The 21,920-nt window shown below is 36.5% G+C and overlaps 5 protein-coding genes across 7 annotated transcripts in view; 2 read left to right on the top strand and 3 right to left on the bottom strand.

Annotated features, from left to right (window-relative positions):
* Window positions 1-1,269, top strand: part of LOC114398985 (uncharacterized membrane protein YuiD) — a 2,800-nt gene extending 1,531 nt beyond the window's left edge. Inside the window, exon 2 of one of the 2 annotated variants that reach the window (XM_028361080.1) lies at window positions 910-1,021. In XM_028361080.1, coding sequence (XP_028216881.1) covers window positions 910-951 — 42 coding nt within the window. In that variant the 3' untranslated portion in view covers window positions 952-1,021. Of the gene's footprint in view, window positions 1-909 lie in introns of both variants that reach the window. The other variant, XM_028361079.1, reaches the window with a different exon arrangement.
* Window positions 1,270-2,849: 1,580 nt separating this feature from the next.
* Window positions 2,850-5,777, top strand: LOC114400187 (phosphatidylinositol 4-kinase gamma 4-like). Its single transcript, XM_028362509.1, has 2 exons — window positions 2,850-4,883; window positions 5,022-5,777. Exons 1-2 carry the CDS (start codon window positions 3,471-3,473, stop codon window positions 5,406-5,408), a joined length of 1,800 nt encoding a protein of 599 aa, XP_028218310.1. The 5' UTR covers window positions 2,850-3,470; the 3' UTR covers window positions 5,409-5,777.
* A 958-nt stretch (window positions 5,778-6,735) lies between these two features.
* On the bottom strand, window positions 6,736-10,485 carry LOC114398312 (E3 ubiquitin-protein ligase SINAT3-like). The gene is made up of 3 exons (XM_028360500.1): window positions 9,933-10,485; window positions 7,502-7,888; window positions 6,736-7,320 (listed from the first exon to the last, which is right to left on the bottom strand). Exons 1-3 carry the CDS (start codon window positions 10,125-10,127, stop codon window positions 6,958-6,960), a joined length of 945 nt encoding a protein of 314 aa, XP_028216301.1. The 5' UTR covers window positions 10,128-10,485; the 3' UTR covers window positions 6,736-6,957.
* A 2,628-nt stretch (window positions 10,486-13,113) lies between these two features.
* LOC114398311 (UV-stimulated scaffold protein A homolog) lies at window positions 13,114-15,972 on the bottom strand. 2 transcript variants are annotated; one of them, XM_028360498.1, is made up of 2 exons: window positions 15,553-15,972; window positions 13,114-15,209 (listed from the first exon to the last, which is right to left on the bottom strand). In XM_028360498.1, exons 1-2 carry the CDS (start codon window positions 15,745-15,747, stop codon window positions 13,449-13,451), a joined length of 1,956 nt encoding a protein of 651 aa, XP_028216299.1. In that variant the 5' UTR covers window positions 15,748-15,972; the 3' UTR covers window positions 13,114-13,448. The 2 variants fall into 2 exon arrangements, with proteins under 2 accessions (XP_028216299.1, XP_028216300.1); XM_028360499.1 differs by having other exon boundaries at window positions 13,114-15,270; window positions 15,553-15,684.
* A 2,407-nt stretch (window positions 15,973-18,379) lies between these two features.
* LOC114400397 (aspartyl protease family protein 2-like) lies at window positions 18,380-20,221 on the bottom strand. The gene has a single exon (XM_028362838.1). The coding sequence runs from the start codon at window positions 20,083-20,085 to the stop codon at window positions 18,667-18,669; it is 1,419 nt and encodes a 472-aa protein (XP_028218639.1). The 5' UTR covers window positions 20,086-20,221; the 3' UTR covers window positions 18,380-18,666.
* Window positions 20,222-21,920: the final 1,699 nt, after the last annotated feature.

A 21,920-nucleotide genomic window follows, 5' to 3' on the forward strand; every position in this document is an offset into this window, starting at 1 on the left:
ATGGCGATCTTTAACATGGGTTATGGAATGATCAAAGTGCTGACAGTGATTGGCCCTTGCTTGTAATAAGTGTTAAGATTTCTTATAAGTTATAATCATTGGGGCCAAAATCACATTTGATTTTCCCCAGCTGTGATGCAGGGAGGACCAAATACCTATTCAAACAGTTACCTAGTGGATGCAAATGTATATATGTTCACATCCGAGACATTATCCTTGAATGTACCTTTATTTCCTGTGGATGTGGAACCTTAAATTTTAAGTGCTGAAAGAAATTACTTATTGATTTGCAAATATTTGGTTTTCTTCTGTCTTGGACTCTTGGTGGCTGTTAATTTGAAGTTTTAGAGGATGTTGTTAACCAAAAGCTAAGCTTAGATCACCAGAAACTAGCTAGGTTTTATTATGCCACCAAAAATAGCTGTTTCTCCATTAATAAGTCGTTGCTCTTCCCAAGTTGTACTCTACTTATTTTTACTTTTGAAGTATGCTATTATGATGCTACTTATTGTTTTTACTTGAACTGGAAAGAAGCAGAAATTATGGTGTCATGTTGATATTTATGTCCGAAGGTCCACTAGTGCTCCGAAGTCATCAGTTAGGAGTGAATATCATTTTGTTAGCTTGTAAATCATCATATATGCATATTTTATTATCATTTGCATTCCATATGTATTCCATGACAATCAAGTATGATGTTTTAACGCCTTCCTTGTTGAGGTTTACCAAAAATGTCAGAGATCTTGAAACTATCACTCGTGCACTTTTGAGTCAGCATACTCCAATGTTTTTTTATTGCTATTGTTCTTTAGGTTATCAGGATGTCTCCCTTAAACGATAGGAGAGTTCTGTTTTCACTGTCCAGTTTTTATGTAGTAATTTGAATGCGTTTTCCTTTTTACTTTGAAGAAAATCTTTGACCAGAAAATGTGGCTGGACACAGGTGCTTAATTTGATTGTGGCTGACCTGTTTCAAGGGCATCCAATTAGTGAAAGGAAGCTGAAGGAACTTCTAGGTCACACTCCTTCTCAAGTCTTTGCTGGTGCTCTGCTTGGCTTTTTAGTAGCCTGTTTCTGTTGTCAAGCTTACATGGTGGGAGCTTAGGTGATTGATTCCAATGCCAGTTTTGGTCAAACTGTATTGATATCATTGTTTGCCCTGATGTTGCCTTATGGTATATGACATGGCCTGCTTAATCAGTACACTGTATCTAAAGGACAAATAATCAACCGTAGTAGAATGTAAATGAGATTTTTTTTTCTTCTTCAGTGTCTTACACCAGAAATCTGACCATTTAAATTGCCATATGCAATAAAATCCCTTGAGACCTCGCCTGAAATACTCCCCTTCATCCTTCTTGAATCCTTGCCTTCCTACTTTACTACATATAACCGGGTTACAAGTCTTAAAAGTAAAAATTGATCAAGTCAAAAGCAGGACGTTTATAACCTAGCCATCTTCAAGCATTCTGGAGCCATGCCTGTTTATTAAGTCATGACAATAAATTTTTAAGAACTTATTTAGCTATTTAGGTCAGTTAAAAAATCTTTTTAAGTCTAATAGGTTGACTTATTTAGTAAATAATAATAATAATATGTGAGCCTATAAGAATAATAATATTATATTAAATTTTTACACTTTATTATCAGATTATATATTTGTTGGTTTATTTTAAAAGCAATTGTTATCCTGATTACAAATGGTCTTTTTTTATACTTATTTAAAGTCTTGTTATAAAACAAACTTTTTGGATAAGTTAAAATTTTAAGGTGGCTAAGCTGAACCTCAAAGTCAAAACTAGCTTATATTATAGTAGTAATTAAATTAGGTTCAGCCCTTAGATTTTGAAAATATACCAGACATTCACACTCAAGTATTATTAAAAATATATTTGGATAAAACTTCTTCATAACACACATTTAAAGAAAATAAGAAGAAAAAGTGAAATAATTTATTTCAAAGTTAAATAAATGTATGCATAAGTTAAAATAATTTTTTAAAAAAATTAATATGAAAGAAATTTTATAAATTAATTTATTATAAGTTAATTTTAATTTATGAAAAAAAAATCATCTTAAAAGTGTTTACGAATAATTTTATTCAAACAAATTCGAAATCTATTTCAGTTTAGCCTGTTCTTACCTATATTATGGTAGGTTGAACTTTCTTTGTTTTGTGCTCCCTTGTTGTAATGCATTGCTGTTTGAAGTTTATTTGATGATAAAGCTAAAGAAAAATGAGTCAGCAAATCTAAATAACGTGTTACTATTAGATAATTCAGTTTGCAATGTTCTCCCTCTTGCCCAACTTTACCTGAAGACAAAAAGTTCATAAAATATACTAGAATCGGACACAACACAAGGCATCATCCTAGAATCGGAATAAATCAGAAATTTCATTTTTGATTGAAATAATTTTTATACTAGATTCAAAATCTTATATTAAAAATTATTTTTAATTTAATTTTAGAATAAAATATTTAAATATAAATTACATTCTTTTAAAATCAAATTTTTTAACACGCATCCAAACACACCTCATGGATTACACAACACAAGCATGAACGTTAAAGTAACAGACGGTGCCTTCCTTGCTAGTTGCTAGATCCCCTTTAATTTTGAAATTAATTCAAAATACGTACAAATACACAGTAAAAATTATGGTGAAGTGGCTGAGAATACTACGTGGGTTCCTCCACGTCAGGTTACCCTATCAACGCGTTCATTCTTGATTGGTTACGCCGTGTCACTGTGAAGGAACCTTTCTTTCTTCCATTTTCTTCTTCTCAACGTAAGAGGACAAAAATGACCTTAAATTAAACCCACCACTACATAGATACATACATACATGTAGATATAGGTAGATAGCGACTTTGTTTGTTCTTTCATGAAAAACTGAAGCTTTGTACTCCGTATACTATACTATACCAGGCGGCTACACGCGCTTATACGATGTTTTCTCTCTTTCTTTCGCTTTCTGTCAGAGTCAACAGCAACCCTTTTCTTTTCTGAATAATTGAGTTGGTTTGCTACATTCATAATCCGCACCTCTTCCTGCCTTCGATTCAATAACCCCTTGCATCTGTTTTTCACTCCGGCGTCGTTTTGATCAGCTTCTTGGGGGGTGGTAAGAATCTGCCCTCTTTGTCTCTCTCTCTCTTTTTGAGCTTTTTGTCATTGGTTCAGATTTAGACCCATTTGTGATTTGTTCCGCTTTTAGAAATCTTAGGCTTCTGAGATGAGGAAATGGAGATTGAATCTTTTTCTTAAAAAGATCGTAGCTTCTTGTTAAAGTTTGTTGTTATTGGAGACCTGGGCAAGAGTGTGTAATCTAATCATTACCCTAGGTAGCCTAATTGTACAAAAATGGCAGTGTTTTTGTGACATTTGTAGGTTCTTAGGGGTTTGATTCTTTGTTTCAAGCTTAATTTGTTTTGCATTCATTCTCTTGTTCGATATCAATAGTGAAAATGTCATCTGCCGGTGTCTCTACTCTTAGTGTGGTTCCCACTGAGCCATTGCTCTCACCAATGGCATTCCCTTTTCCAATTCCATCACACTTGTCTTTGGAAGATAAATCCATTTTCATATACCTCTCCTTTTCTGGCTCATTGACTCCCATCCGTGTTATGGAGTGGGATACCATTGAATCTGTCAAATTCAAAATCCAAAGGTCTGAAAGCCTTCCGTTTTTAACAAACAAGCAGAAGTTGGTTTATGCTGGCCGAGAGCTTGCGCGAAGTGATTCGCTGCTCAAGGACTATGGAGTAACCGATGGAAATGTTTTGCATTTGATAATCAAACTGTCAGATCTTCAGGTCATCAGTGTGAAAACTTCTTGTGGGAAGGAATTCACGTTTCAGGTCGAACGAGGCAGGGATGTCGGGTACATAAAGCGGCGGATTGCCAGAAGGGAGAAACAGTTTGATGATCCTGAGGAGCAGGAGCTTGTGTGCAATGGGGAAAGGCTTGAGGACCAGAGGCTTATTGATGAAATATGCTGCAAACATAATGATGCAGTGGTACATCTGTTTGTGAGAAAAAAACATGTTAAAGTTCAGAGGAGGCCCCTTGAGTTGTCCATTGTAGCAAAAGATTTGATTAATAAGAAAAAAAATGATGTCAATGGAAATACTAACAGGAGAAGTTATGATGTTGGTAAAGAAGATACTATTAGGAAGTCTGATGTCATTCAAAGAGCTGTGCCGAGGAAGCCTCCCGATAGAGATTTTATTTTGGAGCCAGTTATTATTAACCCTAAAATTGAATTAGCTCCAGCTATTTGGAATATGGTGAACTCTACATATGATGGACTTGGCAGTGGCAAATATCCAATCAGATCTGCAGAGGGTACAGGAGGGGCTTACTTTATGATTGATTCAGCGGGGCAAAAGTATGTGTCTGTTTTTAAGCCTATTGATGAAGAGCCAATGGCTCTGAATAACCCTCGAGGTCTTCCTTTGTCATTAGATGGCGAAGGCTTAAAAAAGGGTACAAGAGTTGGTCAAGGAGCATTCAGGGAAGTTGCAGCCTATGTTCTAGACCATCCATTGAGTGGGCGCCGCTCGTTATTTGGTGATGGGAAGGGCTTTGCTGGTGTTCCCCCAACATTGATGGTTAAGTGCTTGCATAAATCATTCAACTATCCCAGAGAATTTACTCCTAAGATTGGCTCCTTGCAAATGTTCACAGAAAATAGTGGAAGTTGTGAAGATATGGGCCCGGGGGCTTTCCCAGTAAAGGAGGTACATAAAATTACTGTTTTGGACATAAGACTGGCTAATGCAGATAGGCATGCTGGGAATATTTTGATCAGCAAAGAGGAGGACAACAACCAGTCTGTTCTGATTCCAATTGATCATGGATACTGCCTGCCCACAAGCGTAAGCTCCTTATTTTATGCTCTCTTGGTTGTGCTTTAATGCATGTGGTTATGCTTCTATATCCTATATTTTCCCTTTATTTATCACTCTACATTCTACTATATTGCAATCATTTTGACATATTTGCCATTCCAACAGTTTGAAGATTGTACCTTTGAGTGGCTTTACTGGCCTCAAGCTCGCCAGCCATACTCCCCAGAAACTATTGACTACATAAAGTCACTGGATGCTGAAGAAGATATTGCCCTTTTAAAGTTTCATGGATGGGATCTGCCAGTTGAATGTGCCCGCACTCTTAGGATCTCAACCATGCTTTTGAAGAAAGGGGTAGAGAGAGGATTGACCCCTTTTGCCATTGGAAACCTGATGTGCAGAGAATCCTTGAACAAGGAATCTGTGATTGAAGAAATAGTACAAGCAGCACTGGATTCTGTTCTTCCTGGCACAAGTGAAGCTACATTGCTGGATGCTGTTTCCCAAATCATGGACTTGCGCCTCGATGAGATTGTCAGAGCTCGTTTATAAAAGCATTGAATTCTAGTAGCTAGTATATACATGTCAGTGTGTACATATGTTCACGTACATATGTATAGCTCAAATAATTGGATTTTTAGTTCTTGACAAAGGAAATCTACTTTCTTTGGTTGGAATGTCAAACCATTCTTAGCTTAACTCCCTAGGTTTTGTTTTTTGGTAGTTTCCTGCCGTTAACAAATTCTTTCAAGATTGTTGTTGATATCTTTTTTAAATTTGAATTGTAGTTTAACATTCTTGTCCTGTAGTGAGTGTTGTCTTGTTTCAACATTCTTGTTAGGAGTGTGAAAATGGAAATGTGGATAATGAAGTGGTTTTTACAGTATGTGGATACAATATAATTAAATGTGTTATTTCCTATCCTATCCTTTTATGTGTGTGTGGACATCGCTTATAAGTCTTGTTTACTTGATAACTTTTCACAAAAGGTAAATTTTATTGATCAAACCATAGAATTGAAAGTTTTCATGAAATATATCAAATTTGCCAAATTTTATTAATTTTAAAAAATATAACATCTATTTTCTTGATTGGTTATGTAGGATGTGTAAGTTATTATTAATTTCCTAATACTATCTCCTATTCATATGAATAAAAAAATTAAAAATTTGATATGCATTATAATTATAATATATCCCAAAATTTAACAATTAAATTAATTAATTCTACATTTTACAAAAGTTTATAATTAGGTGTTGAAAGTGTTTAACCACATAGTAATTAGTATCAACAAATCCTCCTTCATTTTTAACTCTTATTTTAATATGTGCGTGGTTTTCACCTCTTCTATACCAACCAGTCGCAGTCTCTAAATCCCGGAGGTTCGTTAGGCATTTATGAACGCAGCACAGGAATACTCAAGTTAAAGGGATTTCTTGAATTAAGATTGCCAGTAGGGTAATGCAATTGACGCTATCATATTGCTAATTCCTTTAGCTTGTAATGCAATAATGCTGTTTTTCAGTTTAGCTTGTAATGCAATAATGTTTTTCAATGTAATAGCTATTTACTTTATATTAGTACAAGCGTGTATAATCTAAACCTTTCATAAAAGCCACCAAGGAGTCTAGGGAGTATTATATTTATCCTGCAAATATGCCAATAAATATTATTTTTTGAAAATTTTGTAGCCTTTTGTACCTAAAGATAATTTTAACGTTTGTAAAAAAAGTAGTAGCTAAAATATTTTGACCTAAACTATTTTTTTTTTTAATTCAAAAGGTACAAACTTGCTATCTCCGAGTTGTTCACCATTGATTCTGATCCATTTGGGACTTGATCCGGTTCGGAATGAAAAGAGAAGTATAAATCCAAAGCATGCTGAAAAGTAACAACCCCTTTAAATATTTTTGAGAATCTCAAGTGATTTAGAATATGATACAAGTAGGAGACCAAATATCTGATAAAGTATCTTGGTTAGAACTCAGTTTTTTTTTTCTTTTTTGGAAGTTAAATCCCCATAACCATTCACCATTCAAAGATTAACACTTCTCAAATTATCTACAGCAAGAAATAGAATTCAAGAGAATATGCAATCAACCTAGCTACACAGGTTGGGTATGCACACTCCACCTTCAGGGTTTTGCTGTTCTTTCCATATCCTTCCTGTTACTCGTAGCTTCAACTCTTTCCTGTCTCCACCTGAGAAGAAAAGTGCCATGTTGCGGTAAATGATGAGACCATCATGACTGTCTCTGACCTTCTTATGGCTATCTCTAATGCTCCTTGGACTCCCCTCAAAAGTTAGTTTACGTCCATTTCCTCCCACCTCCAAGCTGTAGCTGTAGTTCCGCGCCTCTCTTTCATCCCCCATGAATCGGAGGAACGCCATGTAAACCGGAGCCATGCCAAGCTGGAAGGCCTCAAAATGGAGGCAAAAATACTGACCAAAACAGTGGAAAACCTAACATAAACAAGAATGCGTTAACAATTTGGATGGGATTTGAAGAAGTCCAAAATGTAGGTGTGTGCTTGTGCATGAAATGAAGGAATATCCTGAAAATGCATAGCAATGAATGTCATATCAAGTTCATCCCATATAGCATTACACCCTAAAGAAGGACGTCCATAATTGTTATAGATACCGTTAGCATCCATGTAGCATTTTCTACTTCCATGGGATTGGACTTGACATAGCGATGGTTAAAAGTGCATCCAGAATGCATATCAACCCTGTGGTCATCCCTTAAATGAGCGACAAGGCATGGAATATCCCCAACCACCGAGCAGTCTGACCCGGCATAAGGGCAGTTGTATGGTCTGAAGTTACAAATAGCCTCATGTTTGAGTTTGCTGTAATAGGGAAATATCTCTGGACACCCAAGAGAGATGTATCTGCAAGGCAGTTCAAGTGATTCTGCTATCTTCTCTAATGCCAAACACCTTATATCGCCAAGTTCCTGCCTGCAAGTTGGGCATCGGTTGTGTACCCTTGTCTTGCAAGTTGAACAAAGTGTGTGCCCGTTGTGGCACTGCATAAAAAAATTGGTTTTAAGAATAAGTCACTGTTTTGTTAGCATCATTATTCAACTATAGATCTAGTAACCTGTACAAGGACAAGGACAGAAGGTTTCAATGACAAAATAATATAATCAAAATGCACAATATAATGCTATGCACAATACACCAATTATATTCCTCACATTATAATGACAAAAGCTGAAAAAATGCTCCACTACTTTGCTGAAATAACTGAGCACACAACAAAACTTAAGTTAACACTAGATTTGATTAATCACATAACAAAACTTAAGTTAACACTAGATTTGATTGATCACATTGACACATTTTTGCAAATATGTAAGCTACATGTCATAAGACTTGTGATGAATGAAGGGAATTCATTGTGTTAAGATACTGAATTAACTAACACCTGATCTCACAGCAAAAATAGAACGTAACACCTGATCCTTTTATTTTTTCCATTCCATTTACTTTTCATTATAAATTAATAACTGCATATTTGGATATGTGCTGTAATATCTCAAACAACATTGAGAGATACCTGTGTTTGGGCATAAAAATTAATTCTAGATGTTTTTTGCTAAAATTAGGATGTGTTTAGGTAAACAATTTAATTAAGCACTTATTGAACAGTACTTACCATACAAGTGGTTAAGTACAAGTTGTTTTATAAATTGAATAGAAAATAGGATTAAATTATTTATATATAACTAATAAGCTGTTTTCATAAGTTATCCTGAAGAACTTAAGAAAATAATCTGAAAACAGCTTATGGAGATATCACAAGTTATTTTCATAAGTTCTCCCAATTCCCAAATGCTTGTACCTTGAATCTAACTCAATCCCAATTGCTCAAGGTGGGAGGATTGCCCAAGTCTTGCCGATGTGAGATCTTAATAAACAACCAAGACAATTATTGTGATGAGCAATGCCAACAACACGCTCTTTAACATATTAAAATTAGTTATCTGGTAAATAGGTCACTTTTAAAAGCAAGCATTGGCTTTTTTAAGAATAGACCTATATCCAATAATAAAAAAATGTGTTGCTACTTGCTAGCATTTCTCTTATTACAATATGCAAAGAAGAAACTAAATAAAAGATTTTAAACTATGACACATGAAAACGATTCTCTGGTTCCTCAAGGTTGGAACAGGCATAATAAACATGCCGTAAGTGAAAATTTTGCATTCAAATTAGTTAGAAACAATAACTCCTTCTAGCAATCCCCAGTAAGCCGCAAACCCCGTATGCCTTGCTTGTTTTTTTCTTTTCTTCAAGCCTTTCTAACATCCTTATCTGCTCAATTAACTAAAACTGATTATGATTAAAGTTCCCCTTACTCATAGCGAAAAGAAGTTATATAGCCTAAAATCTGATGCATTTAAGTTTCTTTTCTTTTTGAATCCCTATCTACACAGTTACCCTAGTGAAATTTTCCACCTAAACATAACGATTATGCCCTTTTTATAGCCATATATGTTCACGCCATACCTTCGTCTGAAAAATCACAACAATGACTTGAGTGGAATTTAGTAGGGCTTGATGAAAATTTTACTTAAATATTGCCCCCTCCATCCATCACCAATCCTAATTTCAACGTAAGCAAACAAGGAAATACAGGTATAAAAAAAAAGGAACTCAATCTAAGAAAAAGATTTGTCAGACCCAATCCTTGATCAAAGTAAAACCCATCATAGCAACCAAATCTTCAACCTTGATAAGCGGAATCATACAAAATGAAATTCCAGCAAAACATAAGATCTACACAGTTTTTTTTTAAAAAAAAAAGGGTGAATAAAACATACTTCCCAACAACAATTGTACATGCTCTTTGTCTAAGACTTGGATGTTATGATAAAAAAATCCAAACCCTTCATACCAGACAGGCCCATTAAAAAAAATCCTCTTTTAATAGGAGCAAATCAAAAAGAGGAAAGCAAATACGGGCACAAACAAATCATATAGACACAACATAACAGGAAAGAAACAAATCAAGGAATTTTTGGAAGCAAACCCAAAAGGCAAAAATGGATCAGATAAGAGAAGTACCTGATGGATGGGAGGGTACATAGAGTTGGTGCAAACGGGGCATTCAAGAAGGTCATGGACACTGGTAGTGGTGGGGCCATTGCTATGAAGCTTCGAGATTGAAGAAAACTGATGGGGATGCTCATCCTCTTCCATCATAGTCATCGATGATACAGTGCTGCTCTCAATGCTACTCGATTCCATTCTCTCACTCATAACACCAACACGCTTAATTTGTGGCCACTCGAATCATGTGTGAGTTGTGATGCTTCAGCTTCAGCAGCTGGGTTGTTGTGTGTGTGTGTTTAAGACAAGAGAAAGGGCAAAAGAAGAAGATTGCTTGCAAAAATTGATGCTTTTCTTGGTCTTCTTTCTAAGACAACAGAGGAGAGAAGGAGTGATACGAGATATGGGTGCCCGAATCCTGATGACCCTTTGATTAAAATCAAGCGGTTTTCAGGATTCTCCAACGAAAACCAGGAAGAGAGAAAGAAGACAATAAAGAGATCGGGATGGAGGAGAATAACGTAGAGGTTGGAGAATGAAGAGAGAGAAGAAAATGTAGATCAAGGGAAGTACTGTACTCATTTACTCATTTATTATTTAAGGGGCAGGTAAATGATAGTAAACTTTTTCTATCACAATGTTTCGCTATGCCATTGTCAAGGTAAACTAATTTTAATAAGGGATTTTCTTCTCTCTTTTTTTCAGGTATCTTTGACCCAAAATTAGAGATTCATTTGTTGAAATGAAAATTTATTTAAAAGACAGATTTCTTAAGATGTTTTTATCATAAAGATTAAATGAATGTTTAGATATTTTCTTTCTAAAAATATATTTTACTTTTGGTTTAAAAAATAATTAGTTTAAATATATCATAAATTTATATATTTTTCTATAAAAAAATTGTCATTAATACTATTCTTTCTCTTTTAATTTATCAATTTAATATTTCTCTTATTTATCTAAAAGTATTTTAATCTAAAAATAATTAATATAAATAATATTATATTTATCTTATAAAAAGTAAAAAAAAATATCATTTTTAATTTAAGTCTTATAAATAGGAATAGTATAAGAGAAACAAAGAAAAAAATAAAAAAATAATTTTTTTTACTAAAAGTTTGTTTTAGTTTATATATAAGTTAATTTTAGTTTATAATTTTTTTATTTCTTATCATGTAAGTATTTTTGAATAAATTTGTCCAAACATATCTCAAATTAAAACTCTAAGTACTGTACTTAAAAGATAGTGTTATTTGTCAATTATATCACAAAATATTTTTTAAAAGGCAAATTTTTGTATTAAGAACTCTTAGTTTAGCACCAATGGCATCATGATTGAACTATATCACAACATTAGTATTTAATTTAACAAGGGAATTAATTAGCCATTTTCCCAACCTGGATCATGATGCCAATTGGAAATAGCTGGGTTTTTTTTTTTTTGAAGTCCTTTAGAATTGTGGCATGTGGTGGTATCATGGTGTGCAATATTCAAGGGAGCGCAATTTGATTTGAATGATTGCTTTGCGGGGGTCTACACCTTCACTTTTGTGTAGAATGGATGGATATTCATATTCATATACCATAGGTCCACTATGCCACTATCAATTATTTTGGCGTGGATGTCAGGCTTATCCGCAGTTTGAAAAACATTTAGTTTCTTAGTTGGGTGTTCAAAGTGTTGCTTCTCTTTTTATATTATTGATTTGTGGACTTAATTGTCGTTAGTCATACGATTGCGTCATTTGAGGACACTCTTAAAACACGTATACCTTATGGATGCTCTACGAACTATTTAGAAGAAATTTTTGGCCGGAAAATTGTTTGGTTCTATGCTACTCTTGTTGATAAGATGACAATTTAATTATTATTAGGTCCTTCTGATCTTGACTTCTTTTTTCCCTTTGTTTTTCTGGTAAACGTCGTCATAATTACTTCCTTGTACTTTTATCGTGCATATCTTGTCTTATTTGTAAATCTTTCCTTTTTCTTATTTTTCCTTGACTTTTACTGTTAAGGAGTGCTTCACAGGCCAAGTGGAAAGTAAAATGGAAGGGAAATAAAAGTAAAATAACGTATTTAGAAATAATGTTAACATTTACAAACTTAAATAAATAAATAATAAATAAAACGTACATGAAAGTTCTAAACTTATCGTAATCTTCCCGTGTCCTTGCTCTCATCCTACCCATGCATATAATTAAAATTAATGAATCACATTCTGTTAGATTTTTTCCTTCAATTTTGGTTCTCAAATCTTGATAGTATTACTTACTACTGGCATGAAGACAACAGAAGAAAGCCATAATAACAATTTGGCTTTAGGAAAGTCATGCATAATAATGAGGTTTGCGGGGTTAAATATGATGGTAAGAAAACGATTTCCAAGGAAAGATTAGAGCGAATAATGTCACTTGCAACAAAAAATCTAATGTAAGCTTTCCTTTTGTTAACCCTAAATTTTATGAGAGCTGACCCCCGTCGTGTGCAATAAAATATTGGCATCAGAAAATGACTCCGATTCGTCGCTGCTTCAAGGCAAATTCACCATGCCTAAAGAAAAGGCATTAATTTATTTTTTTTGTCAAATTTTAGCCCAAGTGGTATGTGCTGACAAAAGTTTCCCTCGCGAACCACAAATGATAACCATACAACAGAAAAATTAGCAGAAAAAGTTCAGACGTTCAGTTTGGTGCCAAAAAAATGGGGCAAAAGGAATATTTCTTTTTCTAGTTTAGTGACTCTGCTCCACCTTCCTACGCCCTTTATTTTGAAATCATAAAAACTAAAATAAAAATCCACTTACTGATGAAACAACGTCTGAAGTTAAATCTAGGTGGTGATGGAGTAAGCGCAAGATTTTCTATATTGAGAGGGATTGTGCTTTTCTTTGCAATAGTATCTTCTTGATGGGGAAAGAAATAATTCGCAAAGTAGTCATGAGGGTCAACCAGCAGCAGCAACAACTCAGACCACTTCACTGACAGCTGAACTGCCCTTCTTTAATGTCAATGGAAACCATTTATGGCACCTTCCTGGGTTCCATCCGGTGTGTATCACTACCACAACTTCATCTACTCAGGGATAGAAATCCAATGTCAATGTGCTTTTATGTGATTTTGACATTTAGTAACAACTAACAAATATTAATGAATTGAAGACTCGTTACTAAGCAGTTAAGGTTAACAAATCCAAGTGAAATTGTAATTTGGCATCATTGCCGAACTTGTAATCCTCTGGTACCTACCATATGCTGAATATGTTACAAAAAATATGGGAAATAAATTTTAAAATAATAAACTGGCCAAACAACTGCTTCCCTTCATCCTTATGAGTCTGCCCACAAAGAAAAAACTATGCAGAAAAATAAATGAATAGATGAGTAGTTTGTTTTGTTTTATTTTATTTTACTCAATTCGACTAATCAGCCTCATGACTCACAGGCAAGGTTTTACCCAAAATACAGTTGACTCTGAAGTATTGTTAAGACTTCGGAGTAATCAGACAAGCTCAAAAAAGAGTATACTCAGTTCACCATTGATTTGGGAAGGCTTCTCTATATTTGGCATCTTCACATGACACATGCTGCCTATCTGCAGTAACCCTTGCCCGTGAACTTAAAAGTTTCTGAGCTATTCTATCTTTAGATGTTACTTTCTTTCGCAGCATGGAAGCGAGACTTTGCTTCTTATCTCTGGCAGACAGTTTATCTTCATTAGTTGCCTCCCCATCTTCTCCAAGTGTGGCTGATCTTGAAGTAGAAGCCAAAGCAGCATCCCGTAAAACAGCTTCATTGTGTTCCCGAACTTTAGCTAGCTTTGCACGTTTCAGCAACTGTTTATCAATTTCTCTCTTCTTTGCCACCTCTTGATCTCTTTCACGAACATTTTTCTCTGCTTGTTTTGCTAACTGCTCTACTAAATCAGTCTTTAAATCCATATTCATGTCTTCTGAAGAGTTCTGATTGAGTGGCCTCCCTTCATCATCTCGCGGAATGATAGGACCATGAAATGGACAAACTTTCAGATCTCTTCTCTGACATAATCCTCCTTTCCTCAAAGGAGTCAGGCATGGTTGGATCTCAATTTGCTTTTCTTCATAAGGCATTGCGTGAACATTCAATTCGGCAATTTTATCAGCTGGAATAACTGCATCATTGTCCACCCTACCCCAGTGACTTTCAAGCTCCAAACCCCGCTGGTTAGCCATAAAAACCCTGTTTGAACCCCAGTTATCCAGGTAAGAACTCCATCGTACCACAGGAGCTTCGGCTTGAAGTTTACTCCTTGGAGAGTTTGGCTCAACTTCACGTCCTCGATGAAGCAGGGTGTCCGTACCAGAATCATTAGACTCTTTATTGTGCAAACCAAGATTATCATTACTCATTTTATGGGAAGTTGATGCCACGTCAAGATGTTTATTTTTATTGTTGGTTGCACTAGATGAGATTTCCATAGATACAACATTACCCTCCTCCCAAAAATCTTCCTCGTCATGTTTTGATGAGTTTAAAAGAGAACAACCAGCCTCTTCACATTTATTTTTAACTGATTTCAGACGATTTTGGATATCAACAAACTCTTTCAAAATGGAATCTCTGAATCTATTGTCGGCTACTTCAACTCTTACTAGAACAGAAATGCACTCTTGGATGGAAACCAAATGCTTTGTGACCAGAAGTTTGTATAGCTCCCTCAATGTATCAAAAACTACCTTGTTATCACTGTCCTCATAAACTTTCTCCCCTTCTTTCAATGCTTCAAGACGAAGCTGCTGCAGCTCCAAAGAACAGAAGTCACCAAGTTCTTCATTATCTAAGATATCATCTGACACAGACTCCTGTTTTGCATGCAAAATCTCCAAACATTCATCAATCTCATCCATCGTAGACAGAATGGGTCCCTTTATTGAAGGTGAATTCTCCTTCAAAGACTCATACTTGCTCAACAAAATCTCTTTTGACCTCCTCTCCCTTTCCCTTCTCTCCTGCTGAATCCGCTCCAAGTTAGCTTGTATGTTAGGAAATTGGAGCCTGAGAGTATTCTTCAGGTAATCATAACCCAATCTGAGCTGTCTGTAATGTAACCCAAACGTCACATTCCACTTCTCCAAAAATTCAATGGCCTTGGAACGCAAAACAGACGCAACAGCTGGCGGAGCAGGAAGTGGCAAATTTCGCCTGAACCCGACACTCAAACTCAGCAACTGATCCAAGTTCTCAACAACAAGGGCCCTAAAAAGCTTTGAACGCATGAAGAGCTCATCAATTATTAGAAGCGCAAGGTACCTGACCTGCAACACATATCTGTCAAGGTCAACCTGAGGACTTTGTGCTGGAGATGACAGTTGTAATCTGAAAGTTAAAATAGGGGTTGAGCTAGTGGGTGAGTTTTTTCATTTTTCAACGTACCAATAAAATGAATGAGATTTCATCATCTTATCACGATTATAGAATCAACCATAACAGGAAGAATAAAAATAAAGTATTAAAGTTTCGCTTTTTCATTTGTCATTTGAATCAAGCTATTCATTCAAAAATGAAATTTATTGATGGCAGAATTCAATTAACCCTAATTGGAAACCAGCAGAGAAGAAAGTGAAACCTTAATAATGATAATTGAAAAGGGAAGAGTACCTGAGAGTGGTCACGCTTCATGAGATCCATAAGGGTTTGGGTTGCGAGGCGGAGCTCCGAATCGGAATAGCGAACCACCGTCTTGATGGCCTTTAGGAGGCGGGGATCGACCTCCGGCGCGGTGGAGTTGGTGGCCTTCTCAATCAAAGATACCACCTGTGTTCCCTTTCCATGAGCTCCTTCTTCCGTATCCATCAAGTCCTAAATCTCAAACTAACTGTTCTTCGTTCCGTCTGTATCTGATTTTGAAAACCCTAATTTATATAGGTCGCGATTTTCCCCCTTGCTTGCGCGCTACGTCGTCTAGGCCTCTACGGTTCTATTTGATGAAACGGGCTGTCGTTTTCCAAGTGTTCACTATTTTATTTATACTACTGTGTATATAGGCCTCTTCATGTTTCTTTATCATCTACAAATTAGCCACTTTCTCATATGGATAACGGTTAGAATAGAACATCGACAACATTTATAAGAAACACCTTCGTAATTATTTCTTACTACCAGCTAACACGGCTTGCATAATAAGTCAAACTTAATCAATTAGGCTATAAACCCTCATTGGACATTCTTAACTTATTTTCACCCCCATCAGTGTCTCATTTAACCCTCTATCTAAATCAATTTAATATTTTGAAGGTGATAGATGTAATGATAATAAATAAACAAAAACAATATAATAAAAAATTATGATTTAGCATTCTGATTTTTTATTTAGTCTCTAAAGTTAAACAAATTATAATCAAATTCTCATTAAAAAAAAATTGTATCCATTTGATTCCCGTAAATATTACGATAGTTTTTCGAGTACGCTATTTGTCCCCTTGCATTATTGTTTAATTAGTGGGATTTATACCAATTTTTTTAGAACCATAAACCATGCTAACGAATGCGAAAGTTAAACATTAACATTAAATTGATTTTTGATTGTACAAATAATATATATCATCTCAGGGACAAAAGATAGGATTTAGATTCGTTGGACCCATTATTTTTTCCCATACAATGCACATATTTTACTACGAATCGATCGGAGAAGTTTTGTCTATACTCCCCTGCATAATTGAAATCTGTGTTCTATCTATTTTTCACATGCAGCTTCGCTGGGCATGACGGATTATTCTTTAACCATTGTATACAAAATTAAGAAATTTTGAAAGTGGTCACGATTTGTGTACGGCCAATCATATATAAGGTTTCATACATTGGTAAAATTCAATTGAAATTGCTACCCCAAGTTCGATGAATTGAAGGCAGATCCGCTGGTCTATTTAGAAATATTAATTAAATACGTGAATTTCAAAAATATGCCTTGATTCCTTTTTGTTCACACTGTTAGGAATGTAAGACCAAGCGTGGTATAGGTCCAACTTTTTACTAGCATGCTCCAACATTGACGATTTGGCATGGTGGAAGCTTTTTTTAAAAAAAAAATATACAAGGGTGGAAACAAGGTTTAATCTTCATTACAAAATAAGAATTTTATTTTATTTTAGATGAATTTCTAATGAGGGAGTGGGACTTGAGTTTTAAAAGTCTAAACCTAACGTGCCATTTATCTCATGTAAATAACTATTTTCCACGCTATGGACGTCAATAACCCAGTTTGCTGGTACGTTACGTTCCATTTAATATAACCTCCGTGAAAAAAGATTATTACCCACAAAGTAGAATGGTAGGCTAGTGCAATTTCTGCAGGCAGTTTTAGGTTACTTCATCATTGTGATTTTCAAAAGCAGCTTGCCGTGGCTTAGTGCCCTCTCCACTTTATAATCTCCCTTTAACAGCTAGACTCCATATCAATGTGGAAAAGAGCCAACTGCTTTTGTCTTTCCAAAGTTACCACTTACTAGTACCTCCTGGCTCCTTGCATTTGACAATTTTCTCCATTTGTCTCGTATACCTCTTAATTTTGAAGCATGAGCTGCTTGATGCTTTAATTTGCACATTTTGACCTATGTATGTAGTGGCACCAGAACATGCATGTGTCTTGGCTGCTACAGCCAAGGTATATATAAATCATCATAGGCCATGGGGGGACTATAAAGATAAATGTTGCTTACCCATTATAACACTCTCCAGGTGTAAGGCTGGAAAAGTGACCCGTCGCAATTTTAGGGGCTAGTCACCAGCTGGGAAAGCCATTCCAAATTATTTGAGAGCATTATACAAAAAAAATACTTTTAATAAATCATTTTTTAAAGTATTATGAGACAATCAATAGGCATCAAGCATCAAATTTCATGTTCATTTAAACTTGATTTAATTATACAATCTAATTTCAAACTTAAAATTAATAAAATCCAAATAATTGATCAAAAGCCAAGGCCTAATCACAACTATGTCATGGACGTACGGAAGCCCAAAATGAGAAAATGACAGTCATTCCGTACGTGTTTGTCTTTCCACGATTTCTTCCAGTAGTACACATCATTTCATTCATTTTCGAGATTCTATCAATTTTGTCAGTCTAGTCTATCAATAATCGAGATGATAATTTTTCAATAAACACAAGAGCTGACATTACAGTTCGTGAATAATCGTATACAGGTTCATTGAATCAAAAATTAGATGCGTAACATGCGCGTTCAATAAGATTAGTCGCAGTTAGCGCAGCACAGATAGGAGTGTAGAATATATAAAACGGTGGGTATATCATATATGATCCATAAGAGAATAATGACAAAATATCTTACCATGATACCATTGGCATTGCTAGTGGAGTTTTCAGTTTTTTTTTTCTTTCTTGAAAACGTGAAAATAAAAAACAAGAATATCACGAGTATGTACAGATCTAGTACAGTAATAGTACTACCTAGCAATTGAAAGATTAAATTCGTCGAATAACCCTTGTATTGGATTGGATTGGAGTAGTTGGAGTATTTAATTGGGAAATAAAAATAAAAACACAACAAGCCACAACCCAAGGGTGGAAACTAGAAACATTCTCGTTTTGTTGAATCCTAGTTTTCTCCTTCAGATCTAGATTGAGATCTCCCCTTCCTTCTCTAATCTAGCCTTGTTTCTAAACATTAAAAAAAAAAAAAAGATGGCAACAATAATTGATAATCATAATTAGAAAACAACAGGGAAAGAGTTGTTCCCATTTCCCAAGTCTCAAACGCAACCTCTAGGGGCAAACCCGACCCGAGAACCCGCAAGGTCGAAGGAGACCCGGAACCCTTGTTGTTGGATGTTACCAATTATGGACAAACCGCTCATAGTTCCCGCAAACGCGAAGCAGAAGCTCCCACTGTTATCCACCGGAATCAAGTAATTCGTCGCCGGCAATGACACGTCGGCACCTCGGAAATGCAGCACCACCGTGGGCACCTTCACCTCCGTGAGCCCGGACAGGTCGAAACACGTGTCGAAGAGCGAGAACTCCGCTGCACGCTTCAGATGCGAGGCCCCGACGCGGAAGGCGTCTCGGAGGGCAATGTAGGCGGGTCGGGTGAGCCGGGTCACGGAGGTGCCCGAGTCGATGATGACGCCGCCGTTTCCCGCTGCGTCGAGGCGGAAGAGCGAGGCGGAGAGGCCGCGCACCGGCGAGCCGCCGACGCTGATCCCGAGGAGCTCGAGGTAGTAGAAGGTGTCGAGCTTGGGGTTTTTTATAAGAGGAGTGAAGCGCGCGGTTCGGGAAACAGCGGAATCTCCGAAAACGACAGAGGAGGGTTTGGCCGAAGCGGAACGGTCGACGAGGCAGTAAGAGAATTTCTGGTTGAACCGGCGACCGGTCTGGACCGGAAACGATAACCTCCCACGGCCCAGGCCCAAAAGCCCAGCAGCGCCGATAAAGAGTCCTTCATTGTCGTGGCCGCAGCCGAGCGCGACGCGCGTGACTCTGGTTCTTCGAAACGTGAGCGTTTCGGTGGAGAAATCGCCGAATGTGAAGGAGCCGTCGCCGTAGGAAACCTGGTACTGGCAAACCTTGTTCTTGTTGTTGCAGCCGGGGGAGTCCAAGCGGCGGCAGAGAGGGGCCCCGCAGGGGATTCCGGCGTAGGTTCGGGATTTGGTGGGGTCAAAAACGGGGTCGGCTTGGGTGTAGCATTTGCGGCAAGGGGCGCATTGGAGCCAAACGACGTCGCTTCCGGTGTCTAAAACCATGTAGACGTACCTTGCGGGTGTGCCTACGCCTATGCGCGTGAAGTACTCACCGCTACCTTGTGCTAAGCCCGAAATGATGGAGCTACTGAAACTGGAGCCGGATCTGCGAGCGTGGCTTTGGTTCAGAGCTGCGAGTGCGACTACACCTTCAACTCTCTTGGCGTCGCGTTGGAGCCTGAGCTGGAAGAGCTGCTCCGGGGTTTTGTTGGAGGAGAGAGCGTCTATGTGGTGGAGGTGAAGTGAGAGAGCTTCTTCTTCTGGGTCGGGTTCGGATTCGGATTCGGGCCATGAGATTGCGGGTGGGTGGGGGAGGGAGTGGAGGGGCAAGGTTTGGGTTTGGAGTTGTAATGCGGCGGAGAGAGAGAGAGAGAGGGTGAGGGAGAGGAACAGGAAGAGAAGGCAATTTGTTGTCTTTTTCTTGCCCTCCATTGTTGCTGCGATGATGAGAGTGAAAGTGGTGCAAGAGAATAAATAAGCAAAGAGTGGGTGGAAACTCGAAAGGCGGTGGGTGGTGTCACCACGTAACTGGTACCCAAGTTAATTATGGCAATGGTTGGGTTTGGTAGGGTAACACAAACCCCCTTCTTCATCTTTTCTTTTCACTCTTTCTGTTCTATTATTAAACACTTCAGACTTCACTCATTTACTATTTGACATTTTACAGACTTTACTTACCAGTTACTACTACCAAATATCACAACTGGGACTTGGATTAAATTCTGTTTTTCCATCATGAAATTATCAATTTTGCCTCAAACTAATAATTAAGGAATGAATACGTGGAATTCTTTTCTATTCACCAGAATAGAAATTGTTACATTTGCTTTTTAATAATAAAAAATTAGTTTTGGGTTTTTATTTGGTTGGAGTTGCATATAACAAAAATATTAAATATTTCTATATATTTTTAACCTTTTATCATTATTCACTCAAAAAAAATCAGATATCCTTAATATAAAGACATCTATCGAAAAAACAATCAAATTACAAATAAGTTAACAAGTGAAAGTATTCTAACTAAAATAAATGTTGTAGTAAATTCAGAATAAACTATACAAGCGAGACGTTAACTTGTTAGAAGTGAACTGTTAATTTATCTGAACTCTTTAATACTATGGAAATAAGTCGATGTTCCAACACAATTGAGATACCACAGTCACAGTGAATGGAAGGAGTATCTAGTCTAGTATCTACAAAAGATATTGTAAGCTCAAATCAATAATAATCCTACCAAAATGACATACATGATATTATGATGTTGCTGGTATTTATAAGAGTTGTAGATAAACTGAATTTTCAGTTCAACGCCCATAGTCCTCTTAAAAAGTTATATTAGTGTATTAATTATAAGGATAATTTTATTTTGCGCCAGGGACAATACACTATCAATTTTCATCCATATACAAAGACGTTAACTACGGTCAACATCTATATGACTATCCTGATTGACTGATTGTAAGCCACTTTGGGCTGATAAAACCCAACACACCAATTAGGCAGCCGTAAGGCGAATCCTAACAAACAAAAAACCCAAATTTTATTTTCCCCAAATAAAATGAAGTTGAAACTGTAAATTTGATTTGTTTAAAATATAATTCAAGATTAAATAACTTAATTTTTCCTGCAAACCAGTGCTAAACTTAAAATGTTCATTTCAAATCAACTCATTTACATTGCACACGTCAATAATCACTTTAATCGGCTGCAGTGGACGACGCAACTTTATTTGTAAAAGTGAGGCTTGGGATATAGTGGAGTTGGGTTAATTAGTAGATTGTCAAAATGCTTATTAGTTATTACTACGGGAATTGGAAGCATAATTATTCTTACAACTTTGTCAAAATGCTTTGTTTGGTGATAGTTGGGTTTTTAATGAAGCACTGTTAATGAGCGTGTGAAAGTTGTGTCATCAACAAATATTCACTTGGTAAGTGAATATTATAATTCAGCTGGCAGGCAAGAACGCCACAATAGCTTTCAATAGGATAATCTTCATGTCCCTACAAGCTCATCTTGCTCCAATATGAATGTTCATAACGTTCATGTATGGCCGGCGATTGAATGCACAATAGGCCACCAATCATATATTAATGTTCAAAACTTTGCTTCCAAGTATCTTACTATTTTTTATTCCACGTTATCATATATTAATGGTTTTCAAACTGAATGTCTCTTCCTCGTTTTATTTAAAGATAGACACATAAGCAAAACCCCATGCATATGCATTGTGTAAACCCTCTGTCGTCCCTCCCTCGTGCAGACCC

Source organism: Glycine soja, chromosome 19 (genome assembly GCF_004193775.1).
Source record: "Glycine soja cultivar W05 chromosome 19, ASM419377v2, whole genome shotgun sequence".
Classification (NCBI taxonomy): domain Eukaryota; kingdom Viridiplantae; phylum Streptophyta; class Magnoliopsida; order Fabales; family Fabaceae; genus Glycine; species Glycine soja.